The 16,662-nt window shown below is 45.1% G+C and overlaps 1 protein-coding gene across 5 annotated transcripts in view; it reads left to right on the forward strand.

Moving 5' to 3' along the window:
• The window catches only part of grin2aa (glutamate receptor, ionotropic, N-methyl D-aspartate 2A, a), a 338,560-nt gene that overhangs the window by 241,044 nt on the left and 80,854 nt on the right, over positions 1–16,662 (forward strand). For all 5 annotated transcript variants that reach the window (XM_068056407.1, XM_068056404.1, XM_068056406.1 and 2 more), the window contains exons 6-9: positions 2,333–2,501; positions 2,662–2,815; positions 7,866–7,991; positions 12,336–12,565. In XM_068056407.1, the coding sequence (XP_067912508.1) occupies positions 2,333–2,501; positions 2,662–2,815; positions 7,866–7,991; positions 12,336–12,565 (679 nt within the window). The remainder of the gene's footprint in view (positions 1–2,332; positions 2,502–2,661; positions 2,816–7,865; positions 7,992–12,335; positions 12,566–16,662) is intronic.

The raw sequence follows: 16,662 nt of genomic DNA on the forward strand, positions 1-16,662 counted from the left end.
TGGGAAAACCAGCAGCTGAAGGAAGGCAAGCACAGCTTTGGGGAGAAGTTAATTGCCCTTACAGTACTGCTTGTGGGCCTGGAGGAGCAGGAGAGCTTCCCCAGCCCCACAAACTCCCCACCATAAGTATAACCTCCAGCCCCCAAAGTGACCCCTACGTTATGGGGATCAGACAGCCCAGGATCGGAGGTCAGACTGCATCTCCCTCCACGTCCCTCCGCCCGACCTTCACGGTCAGGGATCGACTCACCTGCCGTTATGGCCTACCCTGGAGTCCTACCTGCCTGACTTGAATCCAAGCCTGTCAAAACGGCTGACCTTTGGGCATGGAGAAAAGACACCTGCTGTCGAGTAAATGCCACACAGCGGGCTGGATTTTACTGAGCTCCCAATGTCGGGATCTGTAGTGGGGGCGGGGGAGGGGGCGGAAGATCATTCTGGCAGTGGCCTGCCACGGAGCCCAACACCGGGAGGGCCGGGCCTGATCCTCCTGGCGGTGGCAATGCTTCGAGGTGGGCGACGGGACCTGCATCTAAATATGTAAATAACTACATTAACATGCACTTACCTGGGATCTTAGGGGCCCGCTGTGATGTTCAGAACAGCGGCTGGCACTCCTGTGCCTTCAATTCCCTGTCTGGGGAAAGTAGACATGACACTGGTGGGTCGCGGGGGGAACGGGGTCAAATAATCATCATCAGTGTCGGGGATGGTGAGAAGGGGTGAACTGCAAACTTTGTATAGTTTGGCAGGGAGGAAAGGCCATATTCCAAAGGTAAATGTTTTTGGGGGGTGGTGGAGGGCAGGTACATAATTTAATTGTTATGGGGGGCGGTGGGAAAGGGGCGTTAGAATTTTATTCTGTACATTTTGGGGGGTATCTCTTTAAAAATTTAAATTTACTGGCAGGGCTGGCTCCCCTTTAAAAATGGCGTCAACGCCAGCGCACAGGCAGCTGACGCCATTGCCGGTGTCGGACAGCCCGTTCCCTCCATGTGGTTGGGGTGGGAGCGGGCTGACCCAGGTATTTAAATTAGCCGCTGCGCGGTATGTCGCGATGGACATGTAGCGTGCAGCCTGTGCAGGCTGCCATTTTTTTCGCCTGCTGCCAGGAGCGGCATTGGGCTCTTAAAATCCAGCACAATATGTGGGGGAAAGCCAGACTTCCGGCCTTTTTCTATAGGTTTGCTGCCCACAGCCAACCTGATTGACCAGACGGAGGCCTGTCGGATGGGAATTTCTGCATCACAAGGCCGCAATCCTGCTGAGCTGAGAGCTGGTAGATCTAGTGGAGCGGGGTGGAAGAGATCGTGGAGGGTGGTGGGGAGTCCAATTTCAGGACAATCCTAATGCAGGATGATTCAGTCGTGGGGAAGGGGTCCAATGGTGATTGGTGCGAGTAGATGTTGCTCGGGGGAGGTCCAATGGCATCGGGTGGGGTTTGTTAGTGGAGGGGGGCAGGGATGGTGGCAGACAGATAATGTGGGAAGGGTTTGCTGCTCCTTCAGGCCCGTAAGCAGTGCTGCAAAGGCACTTATCTCTCGGATTCAGCCCTTCTCACCTTCGTTCACCTGTCGGGTTTCCTGAGACCTGTGAAACCTGGATGCCTGTGATTAAAAAGAGAATCACTGTTTAAATGAAGGCAGGCAGGCTCATTAAAATATTTAAATACCCAATCTGCTTCCTGTGAGTGGATTGGTTACCGCCTCTCATCCCACCTCCATTAAAACTGGAAGTAGTTAGGTTCAGACAGGGTTGACTTCCTTTGTCAGATTTTCTGAATTTTAACCTCTGAACCAACTCCAACACACCCACTTTTGGGAGTTAAGGCTGAGTCCTGTATTTCAGGACTATTGATATTAGGATTTACCATGAACTAGAAAGGAATATTGCTCATAATGTGACCAGTCACATTTTTGATTGCTTGCATGGATCTTTATTTTACACAGTGCAAAAACGTTTGGTTAAGATTGGAAGTCACATGGAGGTCTTGAATCCACTGTGACCAATGTTATTATTTGGGCACACAACACATTTGTGTCAAGTTTCTCTCACCACCAATTTAACAGTGGCATTACCCTGTTTATTTTAACTTAGTGGTGCCTTCATTAAATAACAAAGGGAAGAATTTGTAGATGCGTTATGCATCCACATTATGACATTGGTCACAGTGATTTCCTGGTCTGGATAATTCGCCCTAAATCTATTTGTTTAACTATTTAGGTATGTTTTGACAGTGGCATCAAATGGCAGATTCCATGTGCCTGAAACAGAGATTTATTTGCTGTTACTGACTCATTGCTTACAAATGCTGATTTTCCTCTGTTATCAGCAATTCCACCGACAAGGGGATATACGTGAAGAAATGCTGCAAAGGGTTTTGCATCGACATTTTGAAGAAACTCGCAAAGACCGTGAAATTCACGTATGATCTGTACCTGGTGTCAAATGGGAAGCATGGAAAAAAAATCAACGGTGTATGGAATGGAATGGTTGGTGATGTAAGTCGCTTTAGGTAATAAACAGTCCCAAGAGGTTATGCAACATTAGGATTAGAATATGTTAGTGAACAAAGAAACCCTAGATACAAATGAAGAGAAACTCCACAGACTGTGTGTTTTAACCTAATTCCTTCTGATTTTTTGCGTGCATTACCTCCAGGTGATGTATCAACGAGCAGCTATGGCTGTTGGTTCACTGACCATTAACGAGGAGAGATCTGAAGTTGTTGACTTCTCGGTACCATTTGTGGAAACAGGAATCAGCGTCATGGTGTCTCGGAGCAATGGCACAGTTTCCCCTTCTGCATTTTTAGGTAAACTGTTTTGTGATGCCTTACTAGTACTGTTCATTCCCTTGTCTGTGGTAGTCCAGTAATAGCAGGCGTGGGATCCCTCTGACATGTAAGAGCAATCTGGCTTAATTAATGTTATTGTGCTATTAATGCTCATGTAGAGCAGAAACACCAGTAGAGACTTCTTGGGCCAAATAACATATTTCTATGCTGTACATTCGATTCCACCACCAGCAACCTGATCATGACAGGGACATCGCCAGCATTGGAAAGTGATTGGCCTAACTTTCCAACAGCACTTATGAACAAAATGCTACAATGACTTAACTTGCATAATTATGGTGAAGTTCACGGCATTAAAAATATCAAGTTCCTGAGCAGCCTTTCTGGGCTCTTTTCCTTCTTAAAACAGTTACCATCCAATTTAAAAATAATGTTATTGTCCTTTTTATTTTAAAACATCCCTGCTAACCTGCCATGACACTATTTTTAACATGGGTGGGTAAACAGTCTGTACGCTGATGAGGGGAAAGGAGTTTATGATTATAGTCTAAGTCATCTTTTCACAAATCCATGTTGAGAGTTCATGGTCAAACCCACCTCATACACCGCACTATTCTTGTCACTGTTCAGAGCAGTCAGAATTATAAAGTAGGATTTTTTTTTTAAAGTCGTGGGCAGGTAGTTTTGTTGGCACAGCGCACTCTCAATTCTACATAGTATCCATCATATCTGACCTGAGGGAGGTGTCAGATGATTTTGCACCATTCAGGGATTTAATGTACTTTGAAATGTAGGTCGTGCCTTACATTTATAAAGCCGATATATTTTCAGGTAGCTTTGAAATTGCACTTCTTCAGACTAGGAAAAAGAAATTTCAAAGCCACAAGAAAGCAAATTATAAAGGATTTGAAATATTCCTATAATTGATTAGTGTTTAGTCCCATTCCCACCGCTCCCACCCACCCAGGACTGCAGCACCCCAGTCTGGCTAATTGTTATTTTCCTTTGCCACATCAGTGACTTATCTTCAGTTGTCAACCTTTCAATTGTTACTTTTTTCACTTGATCTTTCTTCCATTTTTTCCTCTTTGTATAGTGATCTCTGATCACTTCCTTTTATCCCTCACCAACTTTCAAACTCCCAACTGTCCAGCCTTTGTCCCTGCATTTGCATGTTACTTCAGCAGCTGTCGATCCATTCAATTGCTCCCTCACATTTGCCGCTTCTGGTCCTTATTTTCACTCCCTTAGCTCTAAGGGGCGCAGGCTTGAATGCATATGATGCACAACTATTAAATCATAGGCCGGAATTTTACGCTCCCCCAAAGAGCAGGAAGTGGTGGGGTTGGGGGGGGGCGGGGGGTGGGTATAAAACGTAATGGGATGCTCAGGGGGCCCTTCCCGACCTGCTCCCGCCTCCGCCGCTGCTTTACACAGGGTGGAGGTGGTGAAAAACGGCTCACCCATCCCAGGCCAATCAAGGCCCTTAAGTGTCCCCTCAACGGCCACTTAAGGGCCTCTGCCTGCCGCCATGGAGATTTTACCGTTGGCAGGCGAGCGTCCCAGGCCCGAGAGAAGCCACCTGACAAAAGCAAGCCGTTCTCTGATGGCCGGTGGGGGGCCGGGCACCCTGTGCCTGACGGAAGGCCGCTCCCACTGCCCCAAATACCCCCAACACGCCTCCCATCCCCCCAATCAACCACCCTTGCCTCGCCGGGGCTCAACCAATCACCCTCGGCGAGGCAATAAAAACTTACCTCGGTTCCAGGCTCCCTGACATCTTCATCTTGAAGCTGGGCTGCAGTCCCAGCAGTAGCCACTGCTCCCGGTGGCACTGCTGGGACTAATAGTTGCCAGCCCGCTGATTGGCTGGCAGCTCTATTTGGCAGGACTTGCTGCCTCAAGCGGGTGGAAATTAAAGGCCCGGGACCCGCAAAATGCGGGTCGGATCTCCAGGCCAGGCAGAAGCGGGTTCGCCACCGACTTTTAAGTCGGTGGACGTCTCCCGTCCACCAAGGTTAAAATCCTGGCCCTGGTCAGAGAATCTTCTGCAATGGTTCCTGTTACCACCTGCTCACCTCTGGTGTCCCCCAAGCACCACCATTTCACTCAAACCCTTCACTGCCTCTGTATTGTCAGCCTGCTTACACTGTCCTGGATAATCCATAATTTCCTCTAGTTAAACTTCGGGAGGCCAGAACCCATTATCTCTGTAACCTTCTCTAGCCCTACAACCCTTTGAGAATTCTGGACCCTCCTCCAACTCTGGCCTCTTACATATCCTCCAGTTACTTCAATGTGCCTTCAGTGTAAACACTGGAATTCCTCCCTAAATCTCTTAGTTTCTCCACCTCTCTCGAAGGTCCTTTTAGAACCTTTTTAAAACTAGCTTATGATCAAGTTTTTAGTCACCCTTCCTATCCCTCTTACGCTCGGTAACTCGGTAACTCCCCTATGAAGCACCTTGGGGCATTTTTCTACTTTAAAGGCACTATATAAATGCAAGTTGTTATTTTTTGTAGTCTCAGTGATTTCTTGGGTATTTCAATTGCGAAAGTAGCTGGTAATTGTGGGCATGCTACAGCTTTCACTAATGCCAATCTCTAGACACCTTGGGCACTGAAATACATCCTCAGATGGCCAACTTGCTTATTTTTTATCTTTTCCCTTCAGTGAGATATACCAGATGATAACCATGATACAGATTGGCAACTTGCTACCTGGGGAAGGAGCCAACCAAAATTGGAGCTTTCAACCACAAATTCAGAGTGTGGGGCACAAGAGGTCCTTCATGTAAGGGCTGACAATTTAGTATTTTAGTAGCTCAAATGGGCTTTCTTGTGAGGGCCAATTAATATTGTCATCGTTTTTATAAAACCGCAAAGAGAGATTGTTCACTTTGGCCCCCATAAAAACCTGTGTGGTGTCTTGGGGCAATGCAGTGAACAGTGTAATACAATGGTAGGATGTAGGCTCTGTCCCCCACTCCACTAACATCTGATCTTCGACATGGCACCATGACAAAGTATCTAGTAAACACAAAGTTCTTTCCAACAGAGGGAAAAGTTAAACAAAGTGACTCCTGACAACGCAGCCCCCCTGCCAATGTCATCAGAGCACTCCCAAATTCGCACATACGCAGAACAGACTCTTACTGCCAGTATGGTGCTGTGCATGCGCAGTTTACGTCAGCACCCGGCTTGCCAGGACTAATTCGCGCATGCGTGCAAACCGTCATTTGTCACTCGTTACTCTCGGCCTCGCCACTTCTCCTCACTCGGCTCCCTTCCGTTTCTGGACCCCGCTCCCTCCTGGTTCTGGTCCTCGCTCCCTGCCGCTTCTGGTCCTCGCTCCCTCCTGCTTCTGGCCCTTGCTCCCTCCTGCTTCTGGCCCTCGCTCCCTCCTGCTTCTGGCCTTTGCTCCCTCCCGCTTCTGGTCCTCGCTCCCTCCCGCTTCTGGTCCTCGCTCCCTCCCTCTTCTGGTCCTCGCTCCCTCCCGCTTCTGGTCCTCGCTCCCTCCCGCTTCTGGTCCTCGCTCCCTCCCGCTTCTGGCCCTCGCTCCCTCCTGCTTCTGGCCCTCGCTCCCTCCTGCTTCTGGCCCTCGCTCCCTCCTGCTTCTGGCCCTCGCTCCCTCCTGCTTCTGGTCCCCGCTCCCTGCCGCTTCTGGTCCCCGCTCCCTGCCGCTTCTGGTTCCCGCTCCCTGCCGCTTCTGGTTCCCGCTCCCTCCCGCTTCTGGTCCTCGCTCCCTCCCGCTTCTGGTCCTCGCTCCCTCCCGCTTCTGGTCCTCGCTCCCTCCCACTTCTGGTCCCCGTTCTCCCCCGTTTCTGGTCCCTGGTGCCTCCCACGTCTGGTCACCGTTCCCTCCCGCTTCTGGTCCTCGCTCCCTCCCGCTTCTGGTCCTCGCTCCCTCCCACTTCTGGTCCCCGCTCCCTCCCGCGTCTGGTCCCTGCTCCCTCCCGTGATTGCTGCCTTTCTTCCCCGCACGGGGGAAGTGGGGAAGAGAGAGAGTGACAAGATAGGCAAGGGAGGGGAGGGAGACTGCGAGCAGGAGGGAACGAGGAGCGAGCGGCCGAGGGGGAAGAAGTGGCGAGGCCACAGATTCTGTTGAATTGCACACACGATCATGCTGAACACTAACTCCCAGGATTTTTCTGTTCCAACTTCCAAAATGTTAGAAATCTCTTTTTAAAATGCTCACTGGTTTAAAATTCGGGTTTGCGTCCAGAAATAATCGTCAATAAAATTCATTAAACAACCCGTTGCGGGGAGCAGGAGTGGGGACCAGAAGCGGGAGGGAGCGGTGAGCAGGGGCAGAGCACAGGGGAGAAAGCAGCGAGGCGGCTATCACCTTTTAGTTTCATTTGTTTTCGTTTTTGTGATAAATTGAGTCGTGCCATCTTTACTACTGGAAGCTGCCAAAAAAAAATCACAGACAATGAAATTTCAGTGCATGAGGCTGCATTTGTGCTTGTGCAAGTACTGCACCACCTGGTGGTTGCATTGTCAGCAAATGCAGCCAAAGGTAAATGGAGAGTCATTTACAGATAGTTATTGCTCATCTCCTAATGGTTGGTTCAGTGTATCAGTAGCAGTGGCAAACACAGAGACCTAGAAGCCCACCATTTACTCCAGAGAGACAAGTGGAAAAATAGGCCACATTTACTCTCAATGTTTTTGAAAAGTGAGGCTACTTCTCCCTCCTCAACAACAACAACTTTGATTTATATACTGCCTTTAATGTAAAATAAAAGTCCCAATTCTTTTTACAGAGGCATTATATAGCAAACTTTGGATGTTTGTTTAAATGGGAACATTTCTTGTTGGTCTTTTACTTTGCAGAGTTGAGTGACCAAAGTCTTTCTATTTTAATTTAAATAAAAGTTTTCAGAACAGTTTGCTGCTATAAGCTACAGCAAATTGGCATGACAATATATTGTTAACTATTCTCTCCTACTAGCACTGCAGGGCCAATGTGATAGTATGGATGTCTTCACAATGCCTCAGTTATGTTTTGTTTTCAATGGATGATTTAATGAATTACTTCAGGCTTTATCTCTGTTTTCCTCCAGAGCCCTTCAGTGCTGCTGTATGGGTTATGATGTTTGTCACGCTGCTCATTGTGTCAGCCATTGCTGTTTTTGCATTTGAGTACTTTAGTCCCGTTGGATACAATAGAAATTTGGCAAAAGGGAAAGGTAAGCTGAAAGCTTTAATCTTGTTTTCACTTTTTTTTGTATAGAACTGTGAAAATGCGTACACTTCCTTATGTCATACTGCATTACAGAATGTAAGTTGTGTGACAAATTGCATGATAGGTGCCGATACATACATTTTGGAGTGGCATTGGATGTTCGTGGAACTGGAATCCATTCTTGGCAGAGCACTTAGGTTGGGTTTAAAAGCAAAGGTTCTAGTAATGCACGCGTGAGATTGGTATTTTACGTCATAGGTTTAGGATGGTTCTTATTTCATTTTATGTTCAGAAATATGAACTAATCACTATTTGAAAATAGAATGACTTGCATTTATAGAGCACCTTTCACAACCACAGGACATCCCAAAGTACTTTTGAAGTGTAATCACTATCGTGCAGCAGCCAATTTATGCACAGCAAGCTCCCCCAAACAGCAATGCAGTAATGATCAGATAATCCGTTTTTGTGATGTCCACTGAGAGAAAATATTGGCCAGGGCACTGCGGATAATTTCCCTGCTCATCTTCAAGCTTAAGCAGCTGGCAGGCAGGATTATTATCTATTTAAGGTATCAGCTGTGGCTTAGTGGTACCACTCCTGCCTCTGAGTATGAAGGTTATGGATTCAAATCTCACTCAGAAACTTGTACAAAATTTAGGCTGACACTCCAGTGCCGCTCTTCAGGAATGGTGCTGCCTTTTGTTAAACCGAGGCCTCGTCTGCCTTCTCAGTTGGATGTAAAGATTCCTTGGCACTATTTCAAAGAAGACCAGAGGAGTTCTTTCCGGCATCCTGGCCGATAATTATCCCTCACCAAACGTCACTGAAACAGATTAGCTGGTCATTAACACATTGCTGTTTGTGGGATCTTGCAAATTTGCTGCTGTGTTTCCTACATTACAGAAGTAACTTCAAAAGGACTTAATTGACTGTAAAGAGCTTTGGGACATCCTGAGGTTGTGAAGGCACAAATCTTTTCTTTATCTGGTTAAAATGCAGGCACCTCCTATCTGAGCTAATGGCCAGTTAATAAATTATACATTTATTTTGTAAGTACTGCCAAAAATATTATCAAAACATAACACATTCTGTTATTTCCAAATCCTGAATGGTATGTCTTATTCGGTGGTATCGAGCATTATTTTGAACAGTTTGTTACAATATTCTAAAGTCAAGTTAGCCTCATGCTGCCAACAATTGCCTTGTATCTCAAGCTGCCATCTGGCTCAGTAATAATGTATTTGTACTCTTCAGCAAAAGGCAGCTGCACTGCAAAAAGAAAAGTCCTGTCTGTAAGATTTTACTGATGCTGAAATTAAAAGACATTTTTCTTTAAAGTCCTGTTGGAAAGTTGTATCATTCTAAGTAATGGATCGTATTGTTGAAAACGTCGGTACCAAAAAAAATTAGCTGCCGCGTTTGTATTTTAATGACATGATGGCAGTTTCCTTGTGATTCAATGTGATTCTTGTCAGCTTCAGTTTTCATCGTATGTGTAGCCTTATGGAACACTGATTTTTCATTAGAAAATACGAAATAGGAGCTGGAGTAGGCCATGTAGCCCCTGGAGCCGGCTCCACCATTCAATAAGATCATGGCTGATCCTCAACCTCAAGTCCACTTTCCCGCCCAATCCCCATATCTTTTGATTCCCTTTGATTCCAAAAATCTATCTAAATCAGTCTTGAATATACTGAACGACTGAGCATCCACAGCCCTATCGGGTAGAAAATTTCAAAGATTCCCAACCCTTTAAATTAAGAAATTTCTCCTCACCTGTCCTAAATGGTCATTTCCTTATCCTGAGCCTATGCCAGTGTAAACAGCCTCTTAGCATCTACCCTGTCAAGTCCCTTCAGAATCTTATTTGTTTCAATGAGATCAGAGGCCCATTCTACTCAATCTCTTCTCATAGGACAACCCTCTCATCCCAGGAATCAATCTAGTGAACATTTATTGCTCCCCTCTAAGGAAAGTATATCCTTCCTTAGGTAGGGAGACCAAAACTGTACACAATACTTCAGGTGTGGTCTCATCAAAACCCTGTACAATTGAGGAAGAATTCCTTACTCTTGTACTCCAACCCCCTTGCAATAAAGGCCGACATACAATTTGCCTTTAAGATTGCTTGCTGTACCTGCATGTTAGCTTTTAGTGTTTCTTGTACAAAGCCATCCAAATCCCTCTGAACACCAATGTTTAATAGTTTCTCACCATTTAAAAACTATTCTGTTTTTCTATTCTTCCTACCAAAGTAAATAACTTCACATTTCCCCACATTATACTCAATATGCCACCTTCTTGCCCACTCACTTGACCTATAATCTATATCCCTTTGCAGACTCTTTGGGAAGAATCTTCCCAGCCCTGTGGAGATGGCTTTGGAGGCAGGCTGAGAGCAAATTTTGAAAGTTGTACGTTGGGTTGGCTCCCCGACGCGTTTCCATCTCTTTGCGCTTTTGCTGGAGGCGGGCTCTAAGTGGCAGCAGCTACACGCCCAACAGTGGCAGCTAGCTAATTAGGATCAATGAAGGAATCATTTAGGGCGTGCAGACACCACTGGCCTTTTCCTAGCATCAGATTGGCCCACTCACTGAGTTGGGAGGCTGACAGCAACAGAGAGGCGACCTCCTTGTGGCAGGCTGGAGGACCTTTGGTTCTTCATCTCACTGGCCTCATTATTGAGCTGCTTGAATCCAAAGGCCGCAGCCTGGACCATGACCATTCTCATGGAGCGTTTTCCCCTCCATATTGATGGCTCTAATTGCTGTGGGCCTTCCTTATGTTTAAATCTTCAGCAGGCATCTTGAGGCGCACCGGTGCTCCCCTACCCACCTCTGCAGTGCCCATTCTCCCAATGGAGCTACCTTCTGTCTAGTGCTGCGGGCCTTCTGATTGGGCCTCCTGCCTCGGGAACCTGCTGGCCATCCTTCTTCGGATAGCGACTGCGGAGGCGACCTGTTAATTGGCCATCTCCTTGAAGATTCCACCTGTCAGCGCACCTCTGACCCGTACAGGGTCAGGACCTGGAACTGGTCCTGACACCTGAAATTTTTCAAAGGGCATAAGATTCCAGCCTTTGTGTCCTCCTCACAGCTTACTTTCACATCTAGCTTTGAATCGTCAGCAAACCTGGATACATTACATGTGGTACCTTCATCTAAGTCATCAATATAGGTTGCAAATAGCTGAGGCCCGAGCTCTGATCCTTGCAGCACCCCACTAATAACACCCTGCCAACCTGAAAATAACAGGTTTAATCCTATGCTCTGTCTTTTAACCAATCCTCTATCCATGCTAATATGTTACCCCCAACCCCATGAGCCCTTATCTTGTGCAACAACCTTTCGTCTGGCACCTTATCAAATGCTTTTGAAAATCCAAATATAATACAACCACTGGTTCCCCATTATCTACCTTGCTTGTTAGATCCTCAAAAAACTCTAATAGATTTGTCAAACACAATTTTCCTTTCATCAATCCATGTTGACTCTGTAAAGAGCATGAAAGTTCCTCCTTCCTTCTAAAGTGTCAGTTGGTATGAAGATAGCAGCTTTCCAATTTAAGGCATATCTTCATTGTGAGACTGGTTATCCTGAACATGACCTACCTCTTCTGCCTTTCTTCAGTTCTGCAGCTGCTGGCATTTCTCTTCCTGCTTTACTCCTCCCATTTTTGACACAAACATCTCCCATACACTTCAAAGATTATCTTGTGACATTTCATTTCCAAGCTGTTCAGCATTCATTCATTTCTTTGGGTGATTTTATTCTGGTTATATACATTGCCATTGCACAGCCAGTGATTTATCTTTGTTTTTGTCATCACCTGTTTTCCACACAGCTGCACTTGGAGGTTCATCTATTTTCATATTAAGAGACTGAGAAAATAAAACTTGCTTATGCTAGTCATTCATCACTGACACTGACTAAATAGGAAGTTGCCTCAAAATTCAAGTTATAGACTGCAGTGAGAACTCAGTTTGGAACAATTCCATTCAAGATAATGACACTGGTCACCAGATTAAAAGTGAGGAACTCTTTCAAATAGATTGATTAGAAGATTAAAACAGGGAATGACGGGTACTGCCAATGAAGAATTCAATGCAATACCTATCTGTGATTGTACTTGGCTGTGGAACTGCCCCCTCCTTTAAATATAATTGTATAAGCTTATAAAAGTACCGTCTGAGGAAACAAATTAGATCTGGCGTTATTATGAAACTCTGGTAAAAGAAAGTTTTATTCTTGAAATGACTTCCTTATTGAGTGTTTTGAAAGCTTTATTTGAAAAATCCCGAGCTCCTGGAAAACACTTGTTCATATACTTTGTTCTTTATTTGCAGCTCCACATGGCCCATCATTCACAATTGGCAAAGCTATATGGCTGCTTTGGGGCTTAGTGTTCAATAACTCTGTGCCTGTGCAGAATCCTAAAGGAACAACTAGTAAAATAATTGTTTCGGTGTGGGCCTTCTTTGCTGTGATATTTCTTGCAAGCTACACTGCCAATTTGGCTGCATTTATGATCCAGGAAGAGTTTGTTGACCAAGTGACTGGACTCAGTGATAAAAAGGTAATCATTGCTTTCACTACTTACTGGTGTAGTCTCCCACTGACAAGAACTCAAGTCCACCACTGACTGGCAAGGCGTACTCTCAAATGTCTTTGAACAGATTTGCCAATTGATCGTAAGGTTTTGCCTATCCTTGTGCAGTACTTTTTTTTTTTTGCTGCTGCTACACCAGGGAGACACTTAGGACCAAGAAATTTTGATTTTTTTTATATATTCGTTCATGTGATGTGGGCGTCACTGGCTAGGGTCAGCATTTATTGCCCATCCCTAATTGCCCTTGAGAAGGTGATGGTGGGCCCTGGGTGATTCTCTGGTGGAACAGCCAGATGGGGACTGAAAATGAAACAGAACTTGGTTATGCTGGGATGTCTCCCCATTTCAGCAGCTGATATTCTGATGGGGAGGACAAGCCCTCCATTCCTGACCCGACACATTAAGGGGGCACGTCTCGAGGAGTTCCTTGGCTAGCCTCCTGCTAGCTGTGAACTCGTGAAAATTCCATTGAGGCCCTTGAAATGACTACAGATGTATCTCAGACAAAGGTAATCAGTTGTCTATTTTATGCAGGCAAATGACTCCACTTAGCTGACGATTTTTAAAAGTTGCTTCCATCTTCAGCCCAGGAAGGTTTTTGTATCTCCCAGCAGGCAGCTGCAGGACAAGATGGGGCCAGAGAGCAAGTCTAGTTTCTAATGGCATGCACTCCACCGTACACATCCCAAATTGCTGCTGGACAGCAACAAAAGAGGAATATTAGACCTCTGGACTGCATTGGCAGCTTTGTCTTTCACCTGTCTAGGCCCCACACTCTGGAATTCTCTCCCTAAACCTTTCCAACTCGCCGCTTCCTTCTCCTCCTTTAAAAATCTCCTCAAAACTCACCTCTGACAAAGTTTTTGCTCACCCCTCTGAATATCTTCCACTGATTTTGATTATGCCCCTTGTGAAGCAATTTTCTATGTTGATAGCTCTTTATAATTGCAAGTTTGTGTTATATTTCTTTTACTTAACTGTTTGGAATTCCTGGAAGTTAAACATATTGCAGGAAAGCTGCATAAACCTCTTCTTTAGCAGCAGAGGAACACCAGAAGGTTGTGAGATTGTTTGTGGTACCATTGTCTTTCCTGATATGATGAGATCCAAATCTCAGGAACTTGGGTGTGCTGCCAGGAACGGTTTTGAGCTAAGGCCATGTTCTGCCCTGTAGACAGAGGTGGAAGGAAGATATTCTTGTTTACCACCCCCTCCCCACCAAATGCCTAGTTTCAGAGCATTATTGACAGACGTTCATTAGGTCATCTGCTCAGCCTTTCAATTGAAGTATGATGTGCGATATATGGAGCTGTAGAAGTGGGGAATGAGCAGAAGAAAAATAGTTACAGCTTCTGCTGCCTTGTGTACACTTTGGCTTTGAGATATTTTTGTGTTCTTTGGCAGCTTTAAAGGAACATACAACTAAACCAGTAATTTTCTCAGAGCTGCTCCTGCCCCAGTGCCATAACTTTGCCAGAAGTGTGATAAAACCCACTTGCACATGTAAATGAATTTATAGTTCCAGTGGTGGAGTGGGAGCCGCTCAAAGGAAATTCCCACCCCATATTTCAATGACCTGCACACCATAAAACTCATAGAAAATTTCAATTGCATATGTATTTTATTTATATTATTGTACAACATATATTTCTACTAAAGCTATGACTATTTGTATGCATTTGAGATTATTTTACATTGTAAGATCTGACTTAAAAGAAGCTACAGTGTAGAATAATCATGACAGGATAATCCAATGTGGAGGAACAATCTTGAGCCCAATGGTCCCATTGATACCCAGTCTTTTAGAGGCACATGCCTCAGGTAGCATTCCTCTGCTGCTTTTTGAGCCACTTGTAGTGGGATCATAATCCATAGGTTCAGGGGTTATGCTTTGTACCACTCAGTAATCATTTCTTTCCATAAAAGGTTAGAAAAGGCTGCAATTTGAAGCCTGAATGCATCCTGACAACTTCCAGTCTATCTGGCATTGACATATAGGATTCCTAAATGTTGTGTTATGACCAGGTGAGAAAGAGTTCTGGAGTTCCCTTTTAGCCTTCACTTGGTCTTACTGTAACAGAGTTTAATTTTAAATACACTGTGTTTTTAGCTCCCCCTTGGTGAATCCTTGTTCACCACTTTCCAATTATAAGGCAAAGAAATCAGCACAAACAGGCTTTCTTAGGTTTAAAGAAGAAAAGTTGTAATTTATTAAACTTAAACTGAAAGTCTAATTTGGTTAAAGCCTATGGATACACGACGCACCCACACTAGCATATGCACACGATACACACATGCAGATAGAGACAGAACAGAGCAGAAGAAAAATAAAGTGGAATAGTTTGAGGCAATATCTGAAGAGTTTTTGTTATGGCTCTTTGAGTTCACTGTAGAGTCCTTGATTGTAGATAGATCTTGCTTTTCGTTGGGGCCCAGTATTCTTCTTAACCCTTATTTGCTGTAGGATACTTTTCTCTCTTGGGGTTCATGTGTCTTCAGTGGATTCAGAGGCTTGTGAGACAGAGATGGGAGCAGACAGGAGAGATCTTCTCAGTCCAGCAGCAGACACTCTGTTCAAACTGTTTGTACAAATTCAAAAACTGAGGTTGCCCAGCAGGTTAGTTATGTGACTAGCTGGTTTGACCATGTCCGCTTGTGTATTTGGCCATCTTAGCAGTCAGCCTGGAATGCGAGCTCCCCCCCACTTCAACGCCCGGTGATCAAAAGTCCATTGTGTGTTGAATGTGTCAGGGAATGGCTGCTTTGTCCTTCCAAACACTGCCTGTTAATATGCAAATGTCTTTTCCAGCCACAACTGAACTGTTTAACAAGTCCTTTCTGCACTCCAGTGACAGTTTAAAATCAATGTTCACGACAAAATTAATGTGCCTCATTCTTGGCAGGTGGGGGCCTAGCATGACAGTTGTCAGACACCATCTGTACATTGAATGAGTGGAAACCCTCCTTGTTGAGGTAGCTGTGGGGTAGTAAAAGCTCAGTGCCCTTTCTTGCTGCTGACTTCCTGTGATGCCAGTGATCATGAATTCCCCACCTTGCCTGTAAACTGCTTCAGTCATCTGATGAATGCATTCCTGTATAGTTTTCCGTTTGATATTGTGGAGATTTCCCGTGGCTGCCTGAAATAAGCTTGAGCCATATCAGTTGAGTGTGGTCATCACCTTCATAGCCTCAGAGAAAGTAATGTAAAAAATGGGTCTGGCTGTAGATGCTTCTTCAGTAGATGTCAGGGCTGCTCAATCACCTCCTTAGTGAAGCACGCTCTTCTGAGACACATCTACTCACTAAAGTCCTCATGACTTGTGCTACCTGTATATTCTGTGAAGTGGTTATTATCTGGTAAGCTGCATCCTCCTTAAATGCTGCTTGACTGTCCTTTCTGACATCTTCTGCTGCTCCTCCTTCACCCTGATAATAGCATAGAAGGATATGCTCATAGGTAATGATGTATCTACTCCTCAGAAGCCCTCTTGCTGGGTAAGGGGTGGGAGTTGAAGGGGAGTTGGTGAAAATCTCCCATTAGCCTCATACTATCAGAAACAATGAGAAGCAAGTCCAGCTCTATGTAGGCTGAATGACAAAAAGTCATTCCCAACTGCAGAAATGGGTTGTGAAATTCTTCAGGCTCAGAAACCTTTCGCCTGTTTGTCTCGGCTGATCCTGGCAGAAACAGTGCCCTATAATTCTCAATCAAAGTTACCCTGAGTACTTTGTGAGTGTGAAGGCAGCGCCACTGTCTCTCGTTATAATACATTTACATGAGACCACTCAAAATTTGGTGGGTTGATTGTAAGAAAAAACAGAGGAAACATAGTATAGGGGGTGATTAGTGAATGGAAATCAGGGACAATCAATGTTGATGTAGAAGAAAAATGCCAGAAATGGCTTTTCTGGCCAAAAAAATGTTACTGCCCTAAATTGAAAATGGTGTTGACATTCTCCCCCACTATCTTTTGTATCTTTCCAGAATGAGGACACAATACCTGATAGGCCACTTTAAGATTCTGAGATGGACTGAAATTGCAAATCAAAACCTTTGTTATTCC

This window comes from Heterodontus francisci, chromosome 24 (genome assembly GCF_036365525.1).
Source record: "Heterodontus francisci isolate sHetFra1 chromosome 24, sHetFra1.hap1, whole genome shotgun sequence".
NCBI classification, from domain to species: Eukaryota; Metazoa; Chordata; class Chondrichthyes; order Heterodontiformes; family Heterodontidae; genus Heterodontus; species Heterodontus francisci.